At 43.1% G+C, this 23,746-nt stretch overlaps 1 protein-coding gene across 8 annotated transcripts in view; it reads right to left on the bottom strand.

Annotated features, from left to right (window-relative positions):
* Positions 1-23,746, bottom strand: part of LOC107268283 (COUP transcription factor 2) — a 68,393-nt gene that overhangs the window by 21,512 nt on the left and 23,135 nt on the right. For 5 of the 8 annotated variants that reach the window (XR_003059835.1, XR_003059836.1, XR_003059834.1 and 2 more), the window contains exon 3: positions 17,618-18,169. Coding sequence is in view for 2 of the 8 variants with exons in the window: in XM_015740909.2 (XP_015596395.1) it covers positions 17,618-18,169 (552 nt within the window). In the remaining 6 variants the exon portion in view is untranslated. Of the gene's footprint in view, positions 1-4,253; positions 4,699-5,160; positions 5,305-17,617; positions 18,170-23,746 lie in introns of all 8 variants that reach the window. The other 3 variants (XR_003059838.1, XR_003059839.1, XR_003059837.1) reach the window with 3 other exon arrangements.

The following is a 23,746-nucleotide window of genomic DNA, read 5'->3' as shown; positions in this document are numbered from 1 at the left end:
TGGGGATGAGAGAGAGAGAGAGAGAGAGAGAGAGAGAGAGAGAGAGAGAGAGGAAGTGAGGAGGAAAAGGAGAGAAATTTATCAGATAAAGTTATATTTCTCTATACGCGACAGAAAAACAAGGCGGCCCAAGGAGGAGACTGAAAAGCAGACGTGGCCACCGGGAGCCAGCAGACCATATTCCGCGCTCGCGTCGTTAGGCAGGAAAAAAATAATAAATCACCTCTATTTTTACAAGGTTTCTGAGATAAATTTAATAACTTAACTACTTCTGTAGTTCGCGGCCGGGCAAACGAGTCGGTAGTTTTCACTGAGCTGGGAAGAGTTATCGCCTGTCGGAAAAATATGCTTCCAGGAGAATAAGAGAGTTGGAGAGAGGGAGTGGGAGAGAGATTGAGAGAGAGAGGGAGAGAGAGGGATCACTGCGTTACCAGTCGACCACTCCCGGGAATCGGTTTTGTGGATGCGTAAAGTAAAAAAAAACTGCGACTCCATCAACTGTGGAAATATACGACTGATCGGTTCGAGGGAGACGCGGAATATATAATGAGCACTAAATCAGAGAAACGGGGAACGATGAGTATAATGAGTAATACTTATAATCTGAATGTCTTTTGCGAGCCTGAAACTGATATACCTCGCGTCAGATTCTTCTTGGAACGAAAAAGAAAGAATAGAAAGAGAAGCCTGTTATTATGCGCGTTTTACGCAGTGACAATGAGTGGGAGGGAGACAGAGCGACGTGCACGTAAACCCGTTAGATAAGGACAGAGAGCGTGGAAGGACTGAAAAGAGTAAGAATACTTCCGAGAGTGTCGACCGATCGAAGATCGGATTTTTCGAATCTTGTATATACCGACTGTAAGTGCAAGAGAGTCAGACCGATGGGTAGTTACGTGAGTGTGACAGAGACAGACATACCGATGACCCAAATCGGTGGTCTAGCCGAACTCTGCTATAGACAAAACTCTGAATACCCATGACTCTTAGGACTCCGAATTCACATATTTTCACTTAAAATCTCTAAGTCAAAATAAATATTCTAAAAACGCACGATATTTATATTTTGAGAAAAAATATAGTCTGTTTCCCCTTGACACGTTTTAGTTATTATAAATAATAATGCCTTCCACCATATACGACCTCCGTGTAATTTTTTTTTAAATATATATTTTTTTTTCAAAAACATCCAAAAGGATCACTAAATTCAAATGAAAACCATTCGAGCATTGCGAGTTGTCTACTTACGCACGTGAAATATGAAATTAAATTCATTAGGGTACTCGGTTATAATAAATCGAACGATTGTGGCGCTGCGTAGCGGGCCATCGGGTTACTACTATAACTCAGACGGGCTGAATGGAAAATGATGAGAAATGTCTCTCATTGAACAGTGGGGGGTCCAGGGCATCGCGGTGGGAGCCAGTTATCACACAATCTGAAACTCTCCGAACCGCCAGGCTACAAGGAAGGCCTGAATCGTACGCGCGCGAGTCATAAACACCCGCATAACGACCTCACACCGAAACCACCCGAGAAGGATTTTAAAATCGAGAGGGGACCATTTTTTTCCTTTTTAATTTTTTTTCCACATCCCTACTCGTCCATCTGTACCGGAGTCTCGCTCTCGTGATACTCACGTGTGGTATCGCTTCTGCGCCTCCCTCCTGTTTTCATCCTCCCTCCTCGTTCGTTTTGCCTTTTTCTTAAACCCGAACAAAAAACGGCGCCACGTAATTTTCAGTAACTGCAATTGGTCACGAATGCCAAATGACCACCAGCAAGACCAGCTAGGCCAATTAATATTTCAGCTAATTAAAAACCAACTCCTCCCGCTCTACAGCACGTGCCACGTAACGTCATACGTAACAAGTCCATTAATATCATATTGTTGAACACAAATTTTACAAACAATCCCACTTTTCATTCTGCATTTAAATACAGGCACTCTTTTCCCTTTGGTAATTTAACTGTCGCCTCGTTGGCATCACTTGACCGCCATCTCTGGGCATGGCAATGAAATTGGAATGTCGTTAAACCCATAGCCTCCTCATGCCTACCATATACTCTATGGCGGATACTTATGAAGCGGAAAGAAAGTTTAATCACGGAGGGTCAACTCTACGGCCGCTTAGCTTAACGCGTCTCAGCGTCCTCCCTAACCCCGCAACCCCGTCAGACCTCACCCACAGATCCGTGCTACATTATGCTAATGCCTCGTCAATTGTGATTTTCATTCAATTTAAGTTCCATGTTGCGCGCTTGTCCAAAGATAGGTAGATAGAGGAGAGCCAGAGGTTGTCATTTGGATAGCCGATTAAACGTGTCCGAAGCCTATTGGCGACACGACGAAACTAAAGATTCGTCATTTGGAAATGAAGATGGGACAAATTTTTTTAAAAGTGGAATACACCATTAGCCTCCCGGCAGGGAATGTACATTGGGTTCGAATGAATTCGAGGAATTTTACATTTATCGAACTTTTAATTACCCTCCGAGCACATTGACCGCATTTAATGACGTCAAACCTGGTATCTATATGGGTAATATCAAAAATCAAAATTTTTTTTTACAATTTCTATTTGGTCGTTCCCAACAGTATTTTTATCGGAAATTTTTTTATCCTTGGAAACGAAATATTTTTTTTACCCATTTTACCGATTTAACGTTTACAAGATGGCGGATAGTCCCTATGGCACGAATGCGGATCACTGAAGTCTAACTTGGCTTCTCCGCGAGTACCGTGTTATCAAGATACGCCATGGTGGTAGTCCTTGTGTGTTTGGATATATATATATATATCTATGTATATAGCTATATATATAATATATATAGTTGAGTATATATACGCAAGAGTATCTTCGTATGCTCGTGCTATGCCACGAGCTACGTAACATAGCTGTAAGGTAAACCGGTATCGTCTTCGGGCAGAGTACCTACAGCTATGCTACGAGAGAACGTACATATATTACATATATGTATATATACCTATATCACTTGTAGACACCGAATATTCGACCTCGACTTAGCGCTATTCCGAAGACAAACACGAGGAACAAGAGATCGAAACACACATAGTAAATAATTAGAGAAAAGTATCGGCAGGCGCGAGATAATATTGAAATAAGATTTTTTTAAAAATCGAAGAAAATTTTCAAGATTTTTTTGTCCACTCAAAAAAAATTTATGCATCCCGAAGTATTACACGCGGCTGGAACGAGCAAGCGGCCAATGTGAAAACGACGAAAGTGGCTCGGCGCATACGAAATAACAGACTGTACGAGAGTCGTGCATGTGAAAAAAATTTATTTAAATAAAAAAAAAACTACATTCGAATCCAAGTAATATCGAATGTCCCGTAATGTCCTGGAATTCCGTAACTTTCCATAATAACGCCTCTGCTGATGCGAAGGCAAATACGTAAGACTGTCGGTATAGAGCGAAGTGAGTCGAGTGGGAGGCTTTTTGGTATCCTCTAGTTGGCAATACTAAAGTCAATGGTGTACTCATGATTTCCGCAAGGCACGTGGCAAGATTTATGGTCGGCTTGCTCCAACTGTCGTTAAACGGCTTCACTGTTCAATGGAGTAAATGGCCTATGATTTGTACTTTGGCAGGCGTACCAACAGCGCGATGAAGAAGACCGGACACGGCTGGACACAAGACTGCGCGCGGGGTCCTATTCATTTCTTTTTTTTTTAACAGGTAAGAATGGGTCCTGTTTTGGCTGGAGGATCGCAGCGCTACGTATAATAATGACCACGAGGTTGTTTGTAAGGTTTGTCCTATTGCTGTTTAGAGGTTAGGTTTACGTGGGTACTCGATGGGCGTGCACGCGCGACAGCTGCCAAAAATCGTATAGGGACTTTACGGGCAGGACACGTTCCTTGGATGATCACTCTGGCGAGATAAAGATCCGGCCGTTTTTCTATGAAGAATATACACGCGCACGGGACCCATCAGCAGCTCCTTTTCGGGGCCTTTTCATTTTTCCGAGCTTGCTCCTTTGCGCGTTTTAAAATACCGACGAATTCTCGGCTACCGTGAAATCCATTTTTTCGGTACCGGACGGAGGTTGGTACTCCTGTGACTTATTTGCCTCAATGACGTATTAGAAAATCAATTTTCGAAATTTTTTCGTTAGGTTTGAAAATATTTGTAAAAAATTTTTTTTTAAGGACCAGTCGAATAATTATGAAAAATTTGAAAAAAAATTTTTTTTTTCAAACTTTTTTCGTTCAACGGTTTCTTACCCTGATGCTCTTAGGTAACCTTAACCTCAAAAGGATCCTTGTGCTCTGTCAAGGAGATAAGTATCTGTCTCCGATCTTGAGAAAGAAAAGAAATATGGTTTGTTGTCGACTGTGTATACAAGTCTTCGGCTGATTAGACTCATTGTCACAGTGGGTCCCGGACACTTCTGCCAGCACGAGTGAGGAACTTCCTTGTGGAGGAGTATTTCGGGGCCCGGTGCACTTGGGCTGAATGGGAACCAGGAGCGCCAGGAAACTGTCTCCTCCTGCGACGGGACCTTCCCTCGCTGAATGCCCGGTGAAAAGTGAAAAGCGTTCAGCGGGCCCATTGTGGCGTGAATGGGTCTTCGAGAGAAGGGCAAACACGCTTAACCTCCTGGCCCATTGTTGTCCGGGTTATCCGATTTGGTGTGGAGAGCTGGTGGAATGTGTATTGGGGCCTGAGCTACGAATAATAATGCGTAATCCTGTATAACATATACGGACAGACTGTATATGGCTACAGACTCATTCCTGACGTAAAAACGCAAATATACTTTCGACGCAGTCAATTTTTAAAATTCAAAACCAAAAAATATATATCACACGTAAAAATGAAATATATTTATTGTATACGCGAATATATATTATTCGCATCATTTTTGGCTGTTTTTCATATATTTGAAATATACTCAAAATACAACTGACGTATATCGTGATATATTTCAATTTATACTGAATATATATGCATTTATATAAGTATTTATATAAGTATTTACGTTGAGGTTAAATTTATGAAAAATAAAACGACGTATTTTCTATCGCAGTGAAAGCAATCCCGAGTGACTTTAATCTTTTCGAAGTCAGGTATCGATTGAGTAGACATATATAGGAATGGATTTTGGAAATTGGAATATTGGGCATTCACCGTAAAAGACGGCTGAGGCTCTCGATGACCGAATGCGGATTGACGCTGGATGCTCTGCGGACTCTTTTACGGGGCGGACACGCTGTCGTTATTGGATTACCGGTATTGTGCGTTACAGCTGGTCCAAGTCCGGTAGGAATGGTCCTGAATATGAAAATAATATTTCCTTCTGCCGTTTTATGATTGATATTTATTCAAGTGACTGTCGTCCGCATTGTGAGCGTCGCGACGGTTTCTCGCTACGTCACTTTCCGGTCATTGTTCGTCACTTTAACGTCGAGACGTACGAATTCTTTTAGAAAATTCGGAAGACGATATTTGCACGTGTCGACAATGCGAAAAGGCCCTTTTTGAAAATAAGTAAGGAAGAGGGACGGTAAATAATAAAAGAAAAAAAAAAACCGTTGCCACCAACTCCAAAAGCATTCGCTCAAAATTCCTTTATAGAATTTTCGATTTCTCTGTAAAGTCCGCGAAAATTTTCAAAAGCCAAATGCAAAAGTCACTGTATTATTTTCTTGCGTGAAATTCGATTTGGCATTGATCTTTCTGTAAATTCACTACGTCATCCCTCTTTCTCTTCTTAACTCTCTTTCTCTCTCTCTCTCTCTCTCTCTCTCTCTCTCTCTCTCTCTCTCTCTCTCACATTATCTCTCTCTATCCAAGGACAACAGAGTTTTAAACTTCGTTTCAAGACGAACAACGCGTAACTTTGCGATTTGCCAAAAAGCCAGAGCCGAAAAGGGGTGAATTCGAATGGCGTAAGTGAGAAGTTTTATAAGTCTCACAATCGTGGACCGCGAGTGAAGAACAACCCTTGGCGATTGAGGGAGGCACAAAGAGAAAAAAAAGAAAATTCAAGAAAATTATACACCCTTGAAAGACTTTTCCGTTTAAAATCACGAAGCACCCCCCACCCATATCACTCCACATAAAAACAAAAAAATCACAAAATTAATCCAATTGCCAAAAAAATAATGTATTTTATACCTTAAAAGAATTCACCCTCAATTCGAACCACCCCAATGAATTTTTTATCGTCCGCAAGTCGATCCACCTAACCGCATTCCAGCAGTGATTCGTCTCGTGCTAAATCTTCGGATATCCAGTTATCTAGATAGTTCAGATATTATCAGAGATACGAGCCAACGCGGAAACGCAGTGAAGTAAAATAAGATTCATGTATCCTAGTCAGAGAGCTAATAATTGCCACGTAAACCGTATCGTTATATACATTACACATGCTACGCTATATATATTTATTATATATATATATATATATATATATATATATATATATATATATCCACGAGCACAGTACGATCACGTAGTACATAAGAGGCCAGGGAACCAGCAACGTTCCATCTCAAAGATGGCTCTGAGTAAAAGCCGAGCTAGGCGGTAACCCGCGTGCACTACTCCCTTCTACGAGCCGTAAGAGCCGATAGATAATTGGCGTTGCGTGCCTCGAGATAAACGGCCGTGATTGGCGAAAATAACGATTAATAATTATCCACTCGCGGGATATCCGAGGCGGCCTGCCCTCTCATCTCGACGAGACCTGAGAGATGCTGCGAGATTCGTGAAAGGATGTTCATGCAGGTACCCCAGCAGCGTATCGATTAATCCAATAAAAATTTTTTTGTTCTCAAACTCACGCCATTTTCAAATACCACTCTCGGTACTGAGATTCGAGAATTTTTTGTGATTCATTTTTTTTTCACGGCCATTCAAAAATTTCTCTGTTGTGATCGGTCACGTGGTTCGCGGGTACTGTAAAGTTGTAAGTGCCATTATAGTGGTACGTACCTATTATGTAGATATATATATATATATATATATATATATATACACTGATTCGGATTAACTCGAATAATCCTTTCACGCGTGCCATTCAGCGTGACTGTCGCACATGGTCGATCAACGAGAGCGCCCGTGCAAGTAGTATATATATATATATATATATATATGCGTGTATATATAGTCCACTAGCGGTTACGCGTTACTATAGACGCGTGCCACGCATTACAATTAACTGTCATTCACACTTTGACTCTCACCGAGAGAAACCCGCTTGGGTTCTCATAGAACGTGTGTGAGATAGTAAAGTGCGTAATGCGTGCATCTGATACGTAGAGAGGATACCATATGCGATTAGTGTGTGTATATATATGTAGTGCAGGTGTTGATAAAGCAGAGCGAACAGATTAGATGATGTGCGGTAGATAAGTAAAGATAAGGATAAGAGTTATCTGAGATTTAAAATTTATCTAGATAAGATGATGGGGTAGAGATAAGATTTTGAAAATGTTGATTAGTGAATATTTTTATGAGACAATAGGAACCAAAGGTTGGCGTTACAGCAGATTAAAATTTGATTTTGAAAAAATTTTGGTTCATCCAAATTTTTTTTTTTTGGTGAATAGCTTTTTTTTTGTTATTAAGGAATGTGATACAGGTTGCGGATTTCAACCCCTTTACGGAAAAGTATGGTGCACGGGGGATGGACGGGTTGTGTAAATGGCGACGAAAAGGCGTGCCCCCAATTTTTCGGGAATTAACGGGGCCATCCCTTGGCTTTCAGTGTACGAGGGTTAAATAATCTGGTTAGCTCGAGTCTCGCTTGACCGCTGGATGAAGTATGGAAATGAAGTCCATTCATTGGACGCGGAATGAATTCCGCGTAGCGAGACACTCTAGGGGATGTTTCGTGGTTATATTTCGGATATATATATATATATATATATATATATATACACACAGTACCCTGTCTGCATGCGAGAGAAATGTTAACGCGCACGAATCGTTTTCACAATTAACTAACGAGGGGTTGACACAACTTATCAAAATGGTGTATCGCCGTCGCGACACCCCCGTGAACCACCCCACGTTCGTTATAAATATGTACACACACAGAGGTTCGGATGGTCTATATAAAAAAAAAAGTAAAATCCAAAAAAAAAAATTATTCAACTTTATCCCCCAACGCATAAGGGTTGAAAAATACTGAAAAGGGTAAATCGTAAATATTTTTGGAAAATTTAAAAAAGTATAAGTATGTTAGTTATAGGTCAATATCGACCCCATATATGAAATACGTTGAGGAATGTAAAAGTAAAATAGGTGAGCAAGCTAATTAAGGGTAAACGCGTAAGGGTAGTTTTGAGAAGCGGAAATAAAATACAGCAGTGACGATACCGCAGCCACTAAGCGCATAAAGAACCTCGTGCGAGACGCGGCCAAAATACCTGGGGTTTCTCATACGTATACAGAATAGAAACGGTTTGGCATCCGCAACCCCATTTAGCAGAACGGCTCCACTCGACCCGTTAGAACGGAGGGTGCGGAGTTGGCAAGGGGTTATAACATAATTGTATTAGGTCGGTAGGGGCCAGGAGCCACGGGGCAGGACAGGGCCAGGGGAGCATGGCGTGAAATTAATGCCTTTGGCTTATCAGTGGCCTGACACTTCACCGCTAAAAGTCCCGCAGCGAGTACAACACAGTGGCGTAGGACCATAGGAATTCCATAATAGCGATACCCAACGTGACCGGTTCCGAAAAAAAGACCCCACGGTCCCAACAAGAAATCTGGTACAAAATTTCCTATCTACCTCCCCCCTTTCCATTAACAAATACTAACCGTGAAGTACCGTAACGAATAAATGACTAACACAGCAACTTGGTACCCCGCAATTTTTTTTTTTTTTCAAAAAAACAAATTCTACTTCAAGATCGTGACCAGTTGTCAGGTTCAAGATATACGTCTTGCAGAATTTTAAAATCCCATGGGAAAGGCCAATGCTTGTCCGTACCCTGTTCAGGGGGTGGATAAGGGGGTGGAGAGCGAGAAAGGGTTGAGGCAGAGTGAGAATCGTACCCAAAGGTAATAATTCTTTATTTCAATGTAACTTGTAATTCTAGGTAGCCATGGTAACCGTGCCGGTATCGGTACCATTGGTAGGGTAGACGGGGGTACCTTCGTCCGTTGGTACTTACTCTTCTTGGGGCACGGGTGACTGTGAACCTAACCCTCTTTGCCGATTAAACACGAGAAGCGCCGTGAAGGTAGTCGCGGATGAACCAAACATTTGGGCAGCCGTGGATTCTCCCTAATGAGAGCCCTATTAGGAAGTAACAGTCCTGGGTTAACCTATGCGCAGTTTCTGTCAGCGATTTAGCGCCGATCCTTGGTCGATGTAAATCAGATTAATTAAAGGGACGACGTGGAACGAACTGGAGGACCAGAGGGATGCGAGGAACGAGGTACGACGACATATGTGTGTGCGCCTTTAATTTTTTTTTTCCCCCTCGCCTTTTCTCACTCGGTCCAGCATGGAATTCACTTTGTTAGAAGAAACACGAGAATCGCGCTGTCCCCGTGACTATCTATTCCTTGTGACTTATCGGAAGGAAAGACACCGTAGACAACGACCGAGCACGTAGAGCAGAGAAATCGAGAGAGGATTTTCAGATGGGAAAGTAACGGACGTCTGGGACTTGGAACGCCGTTAAATTACCGTCCGTATAAGAGCGTGACTTTCGTGCATTTCGCCAGCACGAATCACGGGGATCGCTACTACGTGACCGAACAGAGTACACATTAGATCAGTGTGCTTGCGCGCCGCAATCATCCTAGTTGGACGTTACCGTACATGGATGGATGGTTGTGTATTTTTTTTTGGGGGAGGGGGGGGGATTTTGAAAATTCGTAAATCGACCAAAGTACACATTATATCAATGTGCGTGCGCGCCGCAATCATCCCAGTTGGACGTTACCGTACATTGATAGATGGTTGTGTTTTTTTTTGGGGTGAGGGGGGTGAATTTTGAAAATTCGTAAATCGACCGAACAGAGTATAAATTAAATGTTGAACTAGTTGAACGTTACCGTACATGGATAGATGGTTGTGTATTTTTTTCGGAGTGTGAATTTTGAAAATTCGTAAATTGAGCGGCGCGGTAAGACTTGAGGAGAATGAGGGTGAGGATGAGAATATTAAGTGAAATTGAAGGGAGGAAAAAAGGGGGTGCAAAAAAAGAAAGAAATCGGGCGATCAGTCACGGACACGTGGGAGGGTTGGTTTGTGGTTTCATCTCTACTTAGAAAAGACGCGCGAGTCGTGCTACCCCCATAGTGTATGGGGGTAGTTGGCCACACTGTTCCTACCCCAGTGCAGCGGTTGCACGTTTCTATCTTTCTCTCTCTCTCTCTCTCTCGTATTCTAGTCTCTCTCTCACACTCTGTACTATGGGGATGCTGAGTCATACCCATACTGCGTAGATACATAGCGTGTCACCCCGAATATTATTCGAAAGCCTGACAGCGCAATCTGTGAATGCGTGATATTGTCTGTGACGGCATGTGGGCGAGGTATGTTATAACACGGGAATATATCTATATCTATATACACCATAAAACAGACCAACACATAAGACAGAAACGTAGAGTCACGTGTTACCAAATATTATATGTGTATATATCCGTAGCAGTCAAAGTCAAAAACGTTCGGGTTTAAAAAAAAATTTTTTTTTCCGTTTCTCTAAGAAACGAAAATAAAAAAAGTCAATTTCTCTGTCTGGAAACAGTGGCTTTGTCACGGCGAAGAATTTTCACTCTTCGCAAAGAGTGACTATTGCCTAGAATTTAGCGGCAGGACGGCGGGTACAGTGGAGGCCATATTTTATTTACGCGCAAGCAATGTTTTATGGGCCCGTTTGACGGGGGCGCCCTAAATAATGGCTACACCCCTTTCTACCACCTCGAAAATCTCTATAGACTCTCCTCTGTCTCTGTCTCTTTTGGTCCTCGCAGCGTCTCTTGGTTCGAACTCTAACTCTTTTATACCACTGCCAAGTATCTTTTTTCTCTCTTTTCCTTGCCTCCGTTCTACCTATGGATCTTTGCTATAAAAATAGCACTTCTATCGGAATTCTAACAATTGGCGTACCGCGACAAAGAACCGGCTGAAAGCATACCGTAGTGATGACGTAGTTCCGAAGCAAAAGATAAAATAACGGTACCGCGTTGCTTTTGTAGTCACACACAAAATTGGAGGGTCAATTATAATTTTTTCAAATCTCTAGTCGTACTCGTCAATTTGTAAAAAAAAAACTTGTACATATGGTAAATAGAAAATTAGAAAGAAATCGTACGGATTCATGCTGAAATTATTGAAAAAAAAAAAATAGTTATATACAGTGTCAAGAGTGAAACATGATTTTCGTAAATGGTCTCCTCTTTGACTCGAGTATTTCGGCGACCTTTTGGTCTCGGGAACCTTCCGGTGATTTGTGGTCGGTATGGCCGCGCGGAGGAAGAAATAAAGCGAAATAAGAGATGTGGAAGTGCGAGGGTCCGGGGGGGTTAGGTGGAGGCCACGGAAGGGAAAGGAGAAAAGGAAGAATCCGAAATAGAATATCCACCGGGTATAAAACCCGACCGCAAGGAACGTTTTAAATTAGAAACAAATGCCCATGGAATTTACGGCCCCGTTCCAATTTACGTCCTTATTTACTCGCTCGGCTGTCGGAGCGCGCTTAGCGCTTTTTGACGATCATCGCGAAACCTCGTCCGACGCATAAACACACGTTAAGTTCCTCATTCCCATTCGCGCGTTCTGTCCACCAGGTCTCTCCCAGGTCAACACTTTCGCCCTGGAACATCCTACTACAACCACGTGCATCTGTTTCAAAGTGAAATCACAGCCTATTTACCATGCAAGTATAGCTAAGGCCAGGCCCTGCTACGAGACCATACGGGGATTCCCCGAAAAGCAGCAACCCGACACGACATTCTCATTCGGAATTAATTGATCGACCATTAGCAGCGCGTGCCTGGGTTACGATATTTTTTTTCTCTAAATTTTCTTCTTGTTCCCCTCGTGACTAATCTAAATTCTTTGAGTTCAGTCACATTCTTTTTCTTTTTTTTGACTACGCGCATGCGCAGTGGGATACCGGCGTAAAACTGTCGTTTAAACTCTCGCGGCTACTTGGTAAATTAATTAAAGACGCTCCTGACGCTTGCTGGTTAACGATTACACGGTTAGAGAACGCGAATAAATTTTTCAAAATCGTCATTAACGTCGGTCAAGTCGCGTGGACGCGTAAACGACAGTTAACGATCCTACGTCCTTAGGCTTATTGACGCCGTTAAACCAGCCTCATTACCATGCACGAACGTATGCGGAAGAAATGGAAAAAGCCGAGATGAAATAAACTGTAGGATAAGACTCGAACCGTCCGACGTCCGGAATCGTAGAGATTCCCGGTGAGGATCTGCGCAAGATCCTCTTAACGAGACACTGCGCATCGATGACGCCAATGACTTTGGTCAACGGTCATTGGATCCGTCGAGACGAACGTTAACCCGCGAAATTACGTAATCCGTCAAACCAATACCCATGTAACCGCATAAATAAAATTAGAAGTGACTTCAGATTTGGCTGCTCGATTAAAAATATAATTTTGAAAAAAAATTTTTTTTTTTCAAAATTTCAAAAAATCACTGACGCCAACGCATACCTATGCTCATGGCTATCTGCGCGATAGGTACGTATGTAACAGGGAATTGCGATATGAGAAGGTGGAAAAGGGGAGAAACGTAGGGACATAGTTTATTTCGCAAGCAAAGGGGATGCGAAACGGGTCGGGTCGAGCTAGGATGTCGATAAGGCTGGCATTGTCCGGCGGTCACGTGGTGGGTTTCCCACCCCTTAAACACTACTGTTTATATTAAACTCCGGGGTTAATACCGTGGCTTACTCTAATACCGGGGCAACCCTTGCCCTGCGATATGCTGATAAGGAATATGCATACAGATAGAGGTACGGCCCCCTGCGAATCCGTAGCCCATCTAGCCGTTGATATTTCTACAGCCTTGACGCGTTGATATTTACTGGAGTCCTTGAAAGTGTGTCTTTGAAAAATCGACGTACCACCCCCTAAATAAAAAAAAATTAACAAAACACTCTACGACCTTAAATTCTTTCGCCCTGTTCCCCGGGGGAAGAAGAGGGTGCCAAAAGGAATCGAAAACCGAATGAAGCGGTCGGATTGGTGGAACTAAGGGATGTCTTGTGAATCCTTGCGGAATGACTCGAAAGGGTAGTCACCACTCGACTGCGGACGCCGCGCCATTCTCTCGCTTTGACAGACGGCATAGGCGTCCCGGCGGTAAGGGGGATGAAAAAAGACAGATAATAAAATGAAAATGGGAACATTTAAAGTCAAGGGTTGGGAATCAGGGGGGAGGGGGGGATGCGACCCCGACCCTGCACCGAGAGTAACAATGCGAGATAGAGAGCCAACGGGGGTCGCGAGTTGCGTTCACAGATAACACCCCCACCCCTATTCTTCACCCCTCTCCAACACCCCTTGTCATGGTTACCAACACTGACGCAGCAGCTACCCTCGTATGCGATGCATTGGCGTCGACGTTTTCATTGTCTCAAAGTACGTAACCCAGTATCTATTTTTTTACTAGAAAATTTTCGTTAGTCACATTCAGTGGTGCCAATGTAATATTTTTTTTTTAATATTAATTTCCACCTCGAACCACCCCGTCTAATTCGAATTTATTGGTTCGTTAAAGGTATATAAATATATATAGCCTGTTAAGGTAAATACGAAGATTCTCACGAGAGTTTCACGTCCAATTACGCAAAGCAGTGCCGATACTCGCAATTCCTCTTATGTACTTATTTCTTTTTATTTTTCCTTCTCGAACTTCAAACGTTCGAATACGTTCTTGCTTTGTATCTTGACTCTGTACAGTCCGTGAAATCCTTGCCTTCCCTGCCGATACCTCGGAGGATCTGCAGCCAGTGTTACCAACCGTTCGTTCTACGATCGGTCAACGATTGAAAGAGTATGGCGAAGCGAGGCAGCCGATTGATTGACAAATGCCTCGAGAAGACGTCGGGACGCCTGAATGTTTCACCGTGATAGACGCTGATTACTCCACGTGACATTTCAGATCGAAAGAGGGATGGTTCCCCCCTACGAGTGATCCGCCATTTTTTTGTAAACGACCTCAACATCCCCTCCCGCTCCGATGGCAATTCCAATTATTTCGTACCCCACCACCGATCAATTATTCCAAGTTCAAAGGTCATCTTCGTATTAAACCCGCTGGACGAACGTCTATAATTTACAACAGACACCCAATAAGCCCAATTAGCACCCAATTGATACGCCACTGGAGCCGTGCCCAATTGACAGAGTATAGGAAAAAAATAATTATTGTCCAGCCCAAAATTATCAGTGGATCCAAAATATACGGTCTAACCAAAATTTCGAATCCATATCGAACGTCGTACGTGTACATCGATATGTGAACCCATTGTGACCTGAAGTCATGCATTAAAAGATGATCGGGCTTACCCTGCATCTCGGGCTCTCTCGGATGGATAAAAATTGATCGGATCTATAGATCCGAAGGATAGAGTATATATATGGCGGGGCACAGTGAATCGAAGTATTTGCATGATGAAATTAACGTATAATTACTATTGACAGTGCTCGTCAGGGATGGCTGACAGGTGTGGGTGTGCACCGCGCGTCATGTCAGCCAGAGCTCTAGGCTTGAATAGTGCCCTGTCCGAATGTACCGAGTCATCGGCTCTGTAGGGAAAAAAAGAAATGGGAAGAGCCATATAGTAAAGGGAAGCTAACGTGCGAGCGAGAGAGATGAGAATAGAGTCGGGTGAGTGAGATAGCGCCATTGTAAAAAAAAAATAAATAAATAAATAAAAAAAATAGTCAAAGCCGTGCGCAGTGCCTACATTAATGATGTGGCAATATTTTATTAAACATCCCGACGGTACTTAAAAGGCTTGGTAACCAGTGGTTCGCAGTCGACTTTAAATGTACTTTTAATATGGATATGTGAAAAAAAATTTCCATCTTAAGACCCCCGCCCCCCCCCTTCCCATCAGCATCTCTTACGCCAACCCTCCATTAATTCTCATATCAGTCATTACGCAAAGTGGGAATTATTGACTATCGAGTTCTGGGTCAAGTTCAAAAATGTCCAACTTGCTTGTTGGGCTTCGTCGAGACTCAATTGCGGATTAATTAGATCCCCGTGATATCGGGTCTGTATGTGTGTTAAGATATGTGGGATGGATGGTGTATTTGCGTGCATGTGGGTAGGTAGGTACCTAACTCGATGGTTGGGCAAGGCATAAGGGAATTGCATTGCATGCCACATAATCGTGGGAGTGTTTCCCATCAAGATACACGTACTGGCTATAATACCCTCTCGCATAAATATATCTGCAGCATGCATTTACGTGTATACAGGGTGGCCTGAAAGTACAGCCACCCGAAGGTAGATACCAAAGTACGTAGCGCGATACGTAATTCAAAGAGATTCCTTGAGCTCGTACGAAAGGATACAGCTACTTTTCAAGCCACGTCATGGAGACTTTGTTTTGGGTTATTTCATGAATTTTTAGGATTTTCAGATTTGTAAAAAAAAATGTAGAACGTTACGTCGATTTAATTGTAGCGATATATATACGATCAAGGACTGCTAGATCACCGGGTATGTATCCGTGCGCCTGGAGAAAGCTGAAGCAAGATACGTGGCGTACCAACAAAGCTAAATGTACTTTATGCATCCGTGCCCTCGTTCCGCCATTTTACACGAACAATTAGATGTATAATCGAAGATAGCCCAGATTTTCGAGAGAGAGATAAAAATACCCAAATCTCCGATAGGCATACGCGTAAAGTCATTTCTTTAATGGTCAGTGACCAAAACCCAATATACGGTCACCGAAGGTCCAACCCCGAAAGCCCAACCGGATCCAATGTTCGGAGTCCATTACTGTCACAATAAGGAACTACGACCAGACATATACAGTAAGACCCGAAGTAAGTAATGTATCAGTAAAAAAAAAAAGGAATGCACCTGCCAGCCAACTTCAGTGTAGTATTATCAAGTGAATGGAGGAGACCACCAAAAAGCCCAGACGGTTTCTCGATGGGTGGGGAGAGGGCTCGGTAAAAAATACATAAGAAGAATGATACGAAGGAAAGGAGGGGGGTCAGAAAAGAAAGGAAAAAAGTAGTAGGAACGAAAATACTTGCCGAAGTAAAAAAGGATCCCGAATCGGGGCATTAGCATAAGCCAAGCGAGCGCTTGGCCATATAGCACGGAAATAAATAGCCCCCGGTATCTGCGCCGGAGACGTTTTAGCATAGAGAGACGCACAGTTCGGCTAAATGCGAACGGACCCTTCGACTGACTCTGGTCCTACGTGTGAGTCTCATGAGGGCTGGGTTAACGTGGGTGAAAGTGCGTGAGAGGGTGACCCAAACGTGAGTTCTGGTTCTAACTCCTCTAGTCTCATCTCTGTCGGCGAGGGACAAGGGTGGCTAGATGGGCCAGGAAGATAGCCTCCAGGGAACGGCGTTTGGTCAGGATGTGGTTGTCATCGGAAGGCACAGGACCCGACGCTGCCATTGTCCACTGGGCAGGACGCCGATCGGCGACGTCCACCGCGGAATCTATTGTTCTATTTCTAGTTTGTGTAACCTCCGACGTGGACGTGTTTGACGACCGACGTCAACGATATTATCGGTTTGATTAGACGCCGTGTTAGTTAGGGACGGATCCGATGGGAATAAAAATTTTAACTTGGGACTAAAAAAATCTGCGAATGGTCTTTGTGTTGAGGATATATTTTTGGGATTGTGGATTTTTTCAAGTCTTACAGGAATTTTTGATTTACAGATTGAATTTTTTAATTGGGACAAACTTGTTTTTATTAGATAACACGGTTAGATGATTTTGACTAGATGAATGACTTACATGGGATACTAGGGGATTTGGGTGTTTGCGCAGGCTTGTTCTTTTTTCTTGTTAATTTAGGTATAAACACGCTTTATATACTATCCGGTAGCTATTGATTCCCTTGGGAATCTTGTACCTCATTTAGATAGACCAGCTAATCTCACTGTCAGAGATGCCTATCGCTAAGCAGGCAGCCTGTTAGCGCCAGAGATTAGAGGAGCCCATCTAAAGTGTTAGTAAGGTTCTGTGTGAGCGTCCCGCGACGCTCTACGTTTCGAACGACACGAAGATTATTAGATATCCTAAACCTAGTACAGCCAAATCCAACAAGTTATTTCTAATAGCGCGAACATTTGAATTACAAGAACGATCACCTAAATCCTCTGTACATTTTTTATCTAAGATTACAATAAAAAATTACAACTCGAGACAGACTCGTACACCGCCAACCACTAAAATTAACAAATTTACCTATTCCACTTAAAATCTAAGAACTAAGGTATACCAACACATAAACATATATGACTTCTAAAGTTCGATGAAAATAACCCTAATCAAGTACCGTTGATAACGAGTGACGCAATAAGGTCGTGCCCGTAGAGCGTCGCAAAGTAAAAGTCAATTTTGTCAGCACCACTGACCAGAACCTTACCTGTGGTGAAGAGAACGATGGCCTTGAGACAGCTGTACTCCGCAGGATCGACGTGCAGCGCCTTGAGCTTCTCCACCTGCTCCTGGAAGATCCTGATGTGGTCCATGAAGGCGACGACGCGATCGGCGGCCATAGGCGAGGCGTGTAAACCGGCCGCGGCCAATAGTGGCGCCACGTGTAGGGGCATCGAGCACTGACTGGCGTTCAGGACGAAGAGTTCGCTCCAGACTAACCTCAAAAGAGCCACCTGATCCGTCACCTGGAGGTCCGGGAAGAACGGTATGTTCCTCGCCCACTCGACGGCCGAGAAGAGAAGACGCGCCGCGAGCTCGCATATGTTTTCGATACCCATAATATTGTTCGTCTGTAAGCACTGCCCGTATCGCGAGGTTGGATACGGTTCCGCCCTTAGTAGCAAATTTATGTATGACGACAGATACGAGTGTCCGTTTAGACTGGCGCACGCGATCGCGTCGCCATTGGTCAATGAAAATTGTCCAGGTAGGCCTGGTATGGCTGGCTGCGACGGTGGCACCCTCCCTCGTTGAACGGCTGAAACAGAAGAGGCCAAGACTGATTAGCCCTTTGTGTATGAAGCACGACGTAAACGACGGACAAGAAACAACGAAAGCCAAAATTGGTTTCGTTCCATTGTTGAGGAATATTGTTACGTGCCAATCCAGATGGCGCTGGTGGGCTACACTGTATATAGATATCACCGGTTACCACCCCCTTCCGAACGATAGCCATTCCCACATTCCAACGTGTTTCTTCACGGACTCTTCACTTCGGCTTCGCATCCTACTTTCTTACGCTTATCGATGCAGTCACGCATCGGCGAGTACGGCACGGCGTAACGTAGATGCGGGTTAGACCTTTCGACGTAACATCGCGCCATGGGGAATATACATTGAAAACATGAAGGCACTATGGCGAATCGATTGCGTTACGTCATACGCCATTCGAATCGACGGTCCATATAAATTACACGGTGTACCCTCTCTCTCTCGCCGAGTAGTTTTGCTGTTTCATTTATTATTCCTCAACGATTTGCATTACGCTACTAAGATCCAAACGGCCTAAGTTGTACTGAAAAATCCATAAAATTAGGTATGACCCAAATCAAGCCTAATTTTTATCGAATAATCCCGGATTTTAAATTCGCCAGATCTTTTCCACAGTCGATTACGATATCTATAAAAGAAATTGCCTTGATCGCCATAGATCATTCAACTAGCACAGATGGCATATCGAACTATTCGCGTAGGGTTACAAGTGTAATCGGCAAGGTCGTCCAGGGTCTTTGAACATGGCAGAGCAGTAGAGACAGGTGAGGAGCCACATGCAAGTAAGTACAAAGTGTGCTCCCATACGAGGCAGGCTATAAGGTAGATAGGTAAAAAGAAGGTAGGAAGGTAGGTAGGCAGTAGGATACGGATTTCTTGGTAGACCGTGGATGGACCAACACCTGGCGATGCTGACAAGATGACGCTCTCGCACATACAGCACCTACACACAGGCTGGTCCGTGTCGTTCACATTCATCTTGAAGTATGTACAAATATTAACGACTGACAAACATAAGGCCCCGACTCTTGGCCAGTGCCAACGACAACAGGATAGCCAATGGACCAAGCCGGTAACGCATGACGCAACTAGGGACTCAGTCAAAGGATGATGTAGGTAAGGCGCATGCGCATAGAATTTGAAAAATAAAATAATAAGCGCCATTGGCTTTATATGGCACTTCGATCTTCATTGTACGCACGTCAGTCCCATTTGATATTTGAGTGGTACGTGGTAGCGTCTGAAGTCCATGCCGAGAGGTTGTACCAACCTCAGAACTGCGAATGACCGCTGCAAGTGATTGGCTATCACGACAGTCAGTCTGACAGAAATAGACAATATTTGAAATCGAGGTAAACCAGTAACAGGTAACTGGTACCTAGTCTGGTTATCAGCTGACCACGTAAGGTCACGTGTGAGCATGGACGAAGCCAGGAAGAAATGAATCGATCCTCTTCGACGCGACCCGTTAACTTCGCTAACCCATCCAAGTTCAGCCTCCAAGAAAGTCAAACAGTCCCGTTTGATCTCCAAGTACAGAGATCAAAGATTGCGACGGTTATCTATATCCTGATCTAACGATCAAATCATATACAGATAATCGTCATGGAACGTGTATAACAATATGTAACAGACGTGAAAACTCATAAATTGACTACCTGGACCAGGGTTAATACGACTCTCTAGGACCTGACCAACCGGCGCTGAGGTCATCATTCATTTTCCAAGGTCCATGAGGTCTGGTCCAGGACGTATCAACAAATTGCGGGTACCCATCGAAGCGTATAGGACCAGACCGGGGGTGCCGGTGGGGTCGGAGCTGTGCGCGAATACACGTAGGACACGGATGCTGGGTACATCGAAGATCATCCAAGGAAGGATATCGGGAACGAGACTTGAAACGGCTCAGGCCATGGCGATCGAGTAAGGTTGAGACGGTTGAGAAGGTCGAGAAGGTAGGCTCGTACGGTTGAAGGTGGATCCTTACACGTACTTATAGAGTCTGGAGTCCAGGACTCAAAGACCCGGGACGAGAAATGGCGCCCTGCTGGGAGAAGAACGCTGGATTCCAACCTCCGCCCGCAGCTAACGAACGCCGAGAGAGGAAACGAAGGTACGAAAGGTGGAATGAGGGAACGAAGGTACGGACCTCGGATGAAACGTAGGAACGATGAAACCAATGGACAAATCTTTTCTCTGCCGCGAGATCATCGCTCAGACCATTTCTCTTTGAATTTCATATACCTTATACTGCCTATATGTACTTATCTACCTAACAACCCGCCTAACCTTCATCGTAGGTGAGCAATGTACTATTTATGTTCTATACGGTATATCCCAGGTCGACAAGTGTGCGCCTGGACTTGCCTATAAACCTGGGTACCCTGTGTGTAGTCAGGGACCATACTGGACCTATGTTCAAGTATGTCCCTATTCTTCGTGTTCTCAACTTGACTTTCGACGTGGGATTATACAATGACGTCGAGGTGACACGCAAAATGAGATAAACTTGTTTTGAAGATGCGGGTGAGCTTGTCCAGATTAAAAGATATCTCGATGATTCATTCTCGTTATCGCCAAGACTCCGTATCTCTTTCGTTTAACCCTTTACTTTTTATTTTTTTCATCCCGTTCGGCGGTTCCGGGTCGCCGTTGGTAGTCGTCATTATCGGATTTATCGATCCCTTTTATGGCAGTGGGTTTTATACCCATTTTTTTTTTCTTAGGGAGAAATTTGAACTTTGTTAGGGCTGCGTGGGTCTTTTTTTGGGATTTTAGAGCATATGCGAACATGTGGAGACACTACTTTATGGCGCACCTCTACGTGAACATGAAATTAGCATGATGCAGTTCTCGATAACGTCCCACTATGGTGGATGTAACGTGTTTCTATAGTATGTAGATTTGGTACCGTTACTTGGTACCGACTATATCGGTATAGTAACGTTCTAGAATTGCCGGTTGGGTTCTTATATCGAGATGACGTCGTAGGCTTACACTGTATTCCAAGTGCTACCAGCGATGGTATCAAGAGTTTTAAAAATGAGATAAGTGAAAGAAAAAAAGTCCAATCGTCTTTACTAAACAAAGTCCTAAAAAAATCAATCCAAAAAAATACTAATAATCACCAGTCGAGTCTATCAACAATTATTCCTGCATACAAGCAAATAACCGATAGACTAAACAAGACGGGTCAAAGATCGAGGAGCAAGATCAGAAAAGCACGAAAAATCTGTATCTTACGAAATTCCTAAGATCCAATAAAAAAAACCGTAATTTCATCGTTACATCAAGAAAAATGCAATACGATTACGTAGTACGGTCTATCGGCAGTTATATGTAAAAAGTTGTATCGATATTTATACTTATTTCGAAATTTTAACCTTTTCCAAAAATTCATTAAAATCCCACTTTCGCCGATTCGTCTCGAATTTGAAATCTACGCCGTTCACGGCACGTCCGTCATCGTGCCTATACCATGGTCACCATAGTCAACCGTGTAAAACCTACGGTGTCCCATGGATCTCGGAAGAGATTTATATGAGATTGAGAAGATGAGAGACCCTGAGCAGACGCTACAGGTAACACGTGGCGAGGTCCTGGGCCCTGAGAGAAGTCCTCTCTCACGGGACGTAGATTGATGATCCGAGCCGGGCCGGCACGAAAGATGCCAGCTATCGCTTTCTTGCGCGCATACATACATATATGCATGGATATGCGCGCGCGCGCGCGCTGAGAAGAACGCAGGAGGCGAGAGAGTTCCACGATTCCTCAACACAATAAACTGGACCCCCAGCATCACCGTCACGCATCACTCAAAATAATTACAAACACTGAAAATGACGATTAATCTTGTATACCGTGTGTATGAGCAGCGCGCGCATGCGCACTACGGACAAGCGAATAGAGCGCAGTCCCGTGCGCCACTAATAATAAACGAATTACGACAGGCCTGATTGAGGGGGATCCTGCGGTGCTTGATTTAAAATGCTAATTTTTATCTTTTCATTTAGATGTTTTTTTATCTTTTCTTTTTTCAATCCTTGTCCTCTTTGACTATGCCCAGCATTCCTATTACGAGTACCATTACGGATTTCGTTGAGACGATCATCGAGGCGCGTGTTTTGAAGCAATTTTTTAATGGCGTGTTAATGAAGGAAAAGTTACAAAAAATAATTATTGTATTATATAATACATGATATGTGTTGTACGATATTTACTATGCCTTATTTATATTTTGAATATATTTCATATAATTTCATTTATATTTTTTCGTGTATATTACGTATCATTTTTGAAATATTTCATCAACAATTTCCTCATCAACCTGACAGAAAGGGTAAAGGTAAAATTTGAATTTATCTCCAAAAATACCTGATATAACCGACAGGTGAACGAATCTACTTTCGATATTTTTTTTTGGCTTTAAAAAAAATTTCCCAATGCCTGTTTACCTCGTCGTCAAAAATTTATAACGAGTTCTCATAAACGTCCGTAGGTAGGTGCTAGTGGAAATGAATAAATACACGTTGTATCTCTTACGTGCGAGGCCGATTAAACTTGCGGCTCTATAAATATTTCGTTGGTCGGACGATTGAGAGAAGACGAAAAGATATAAGGAAAGAGAAAAGGAAGAAAAAAAAATAATAACTTTAGATTCACCCATGATAAATACCGAAGTGTCTATGAGCGCGTATTCATAAGTGGATGAGACGAAATAAGAAGACGCGTATACGAGATAAAAAAAATCGTCCGCCTATCAAAATCTTCTCGAAACGTAAACTGCTGGAAGCGAAGAAGAGCGTGCTTTATAACGCCATACGTGATCCTACTTTATTTTATCTCCGTTGTGTCCAGACATTAACGTCTCCGCGCTATGAACAGTTATCACTGATTTGCATAATTCAAACTACCGTCAGACTGTACTACCGGGATTTCTACTGTGTCGTAGTGAAGAATATCGAAAACTCCCGACTAAAAAAAAACCCATAATTTTCGAATCCGCAATGAATGAAAAAACGAAAAAAAAAATTAGAAAAAATTTTCAAAATAAAAATCCGATATATCGATCGAACGCTTGGCGATCATTAAATTCACTTGTTACGTCACTGACCAGATTCACAGCTGTGATTTTATATAAAATCGATAAAAAATGTTAACTGCCACTGGCTATCTCAATATCCAATGGATTAATGGCCTTTCCTTAAAAGATATTTCGTGCCAGGGAAAGCACAAGCAAGCATATCGAAAGGTTCTAAAAAGAATATATATATATATATATAAGTTCGTGCAAGATTCTCGCCAGGAATGGAAGTGATATTCATCCACCTACAATTTCTCCAATGTTGACGACCTATATGAGGATCAGGAGGTCATTGGGCCAGCGAGCCATCTAGCGAGCCAGCAGTTTACTACTATCCAGCATCCGTCCTCATCTCATCTTAGATCTACGGCCATTTACTTAAAAAAAAAGGTATATATATACACACACACCTGCAGTTAGCATAGTAGCCAAGACGGGTAGAAAATGCCAAGAGCCAATCGCGATGGACCATTTTCACAC

The sequence above is a fragment of the Cephus cinctus genome, unplaced genomic scaffold (assembly GCF_000341935.2).
Source record: "Cephus cinctus unplaced genomic scaffold, Ccin1 Ccin1_scaffold0508, whole genome shotgun sequence".
NCBI lineage: Eukaryota > Metazoa > Arthropoda > Insecta > Hymenoptera > Cephidae > Cephus > Cephus cinctus.
The sequence above is the reverse complement of the archived record's forward strand: the minus strand, read 5'-3'. Positions and strand labels throughout refer to the sequence as shown.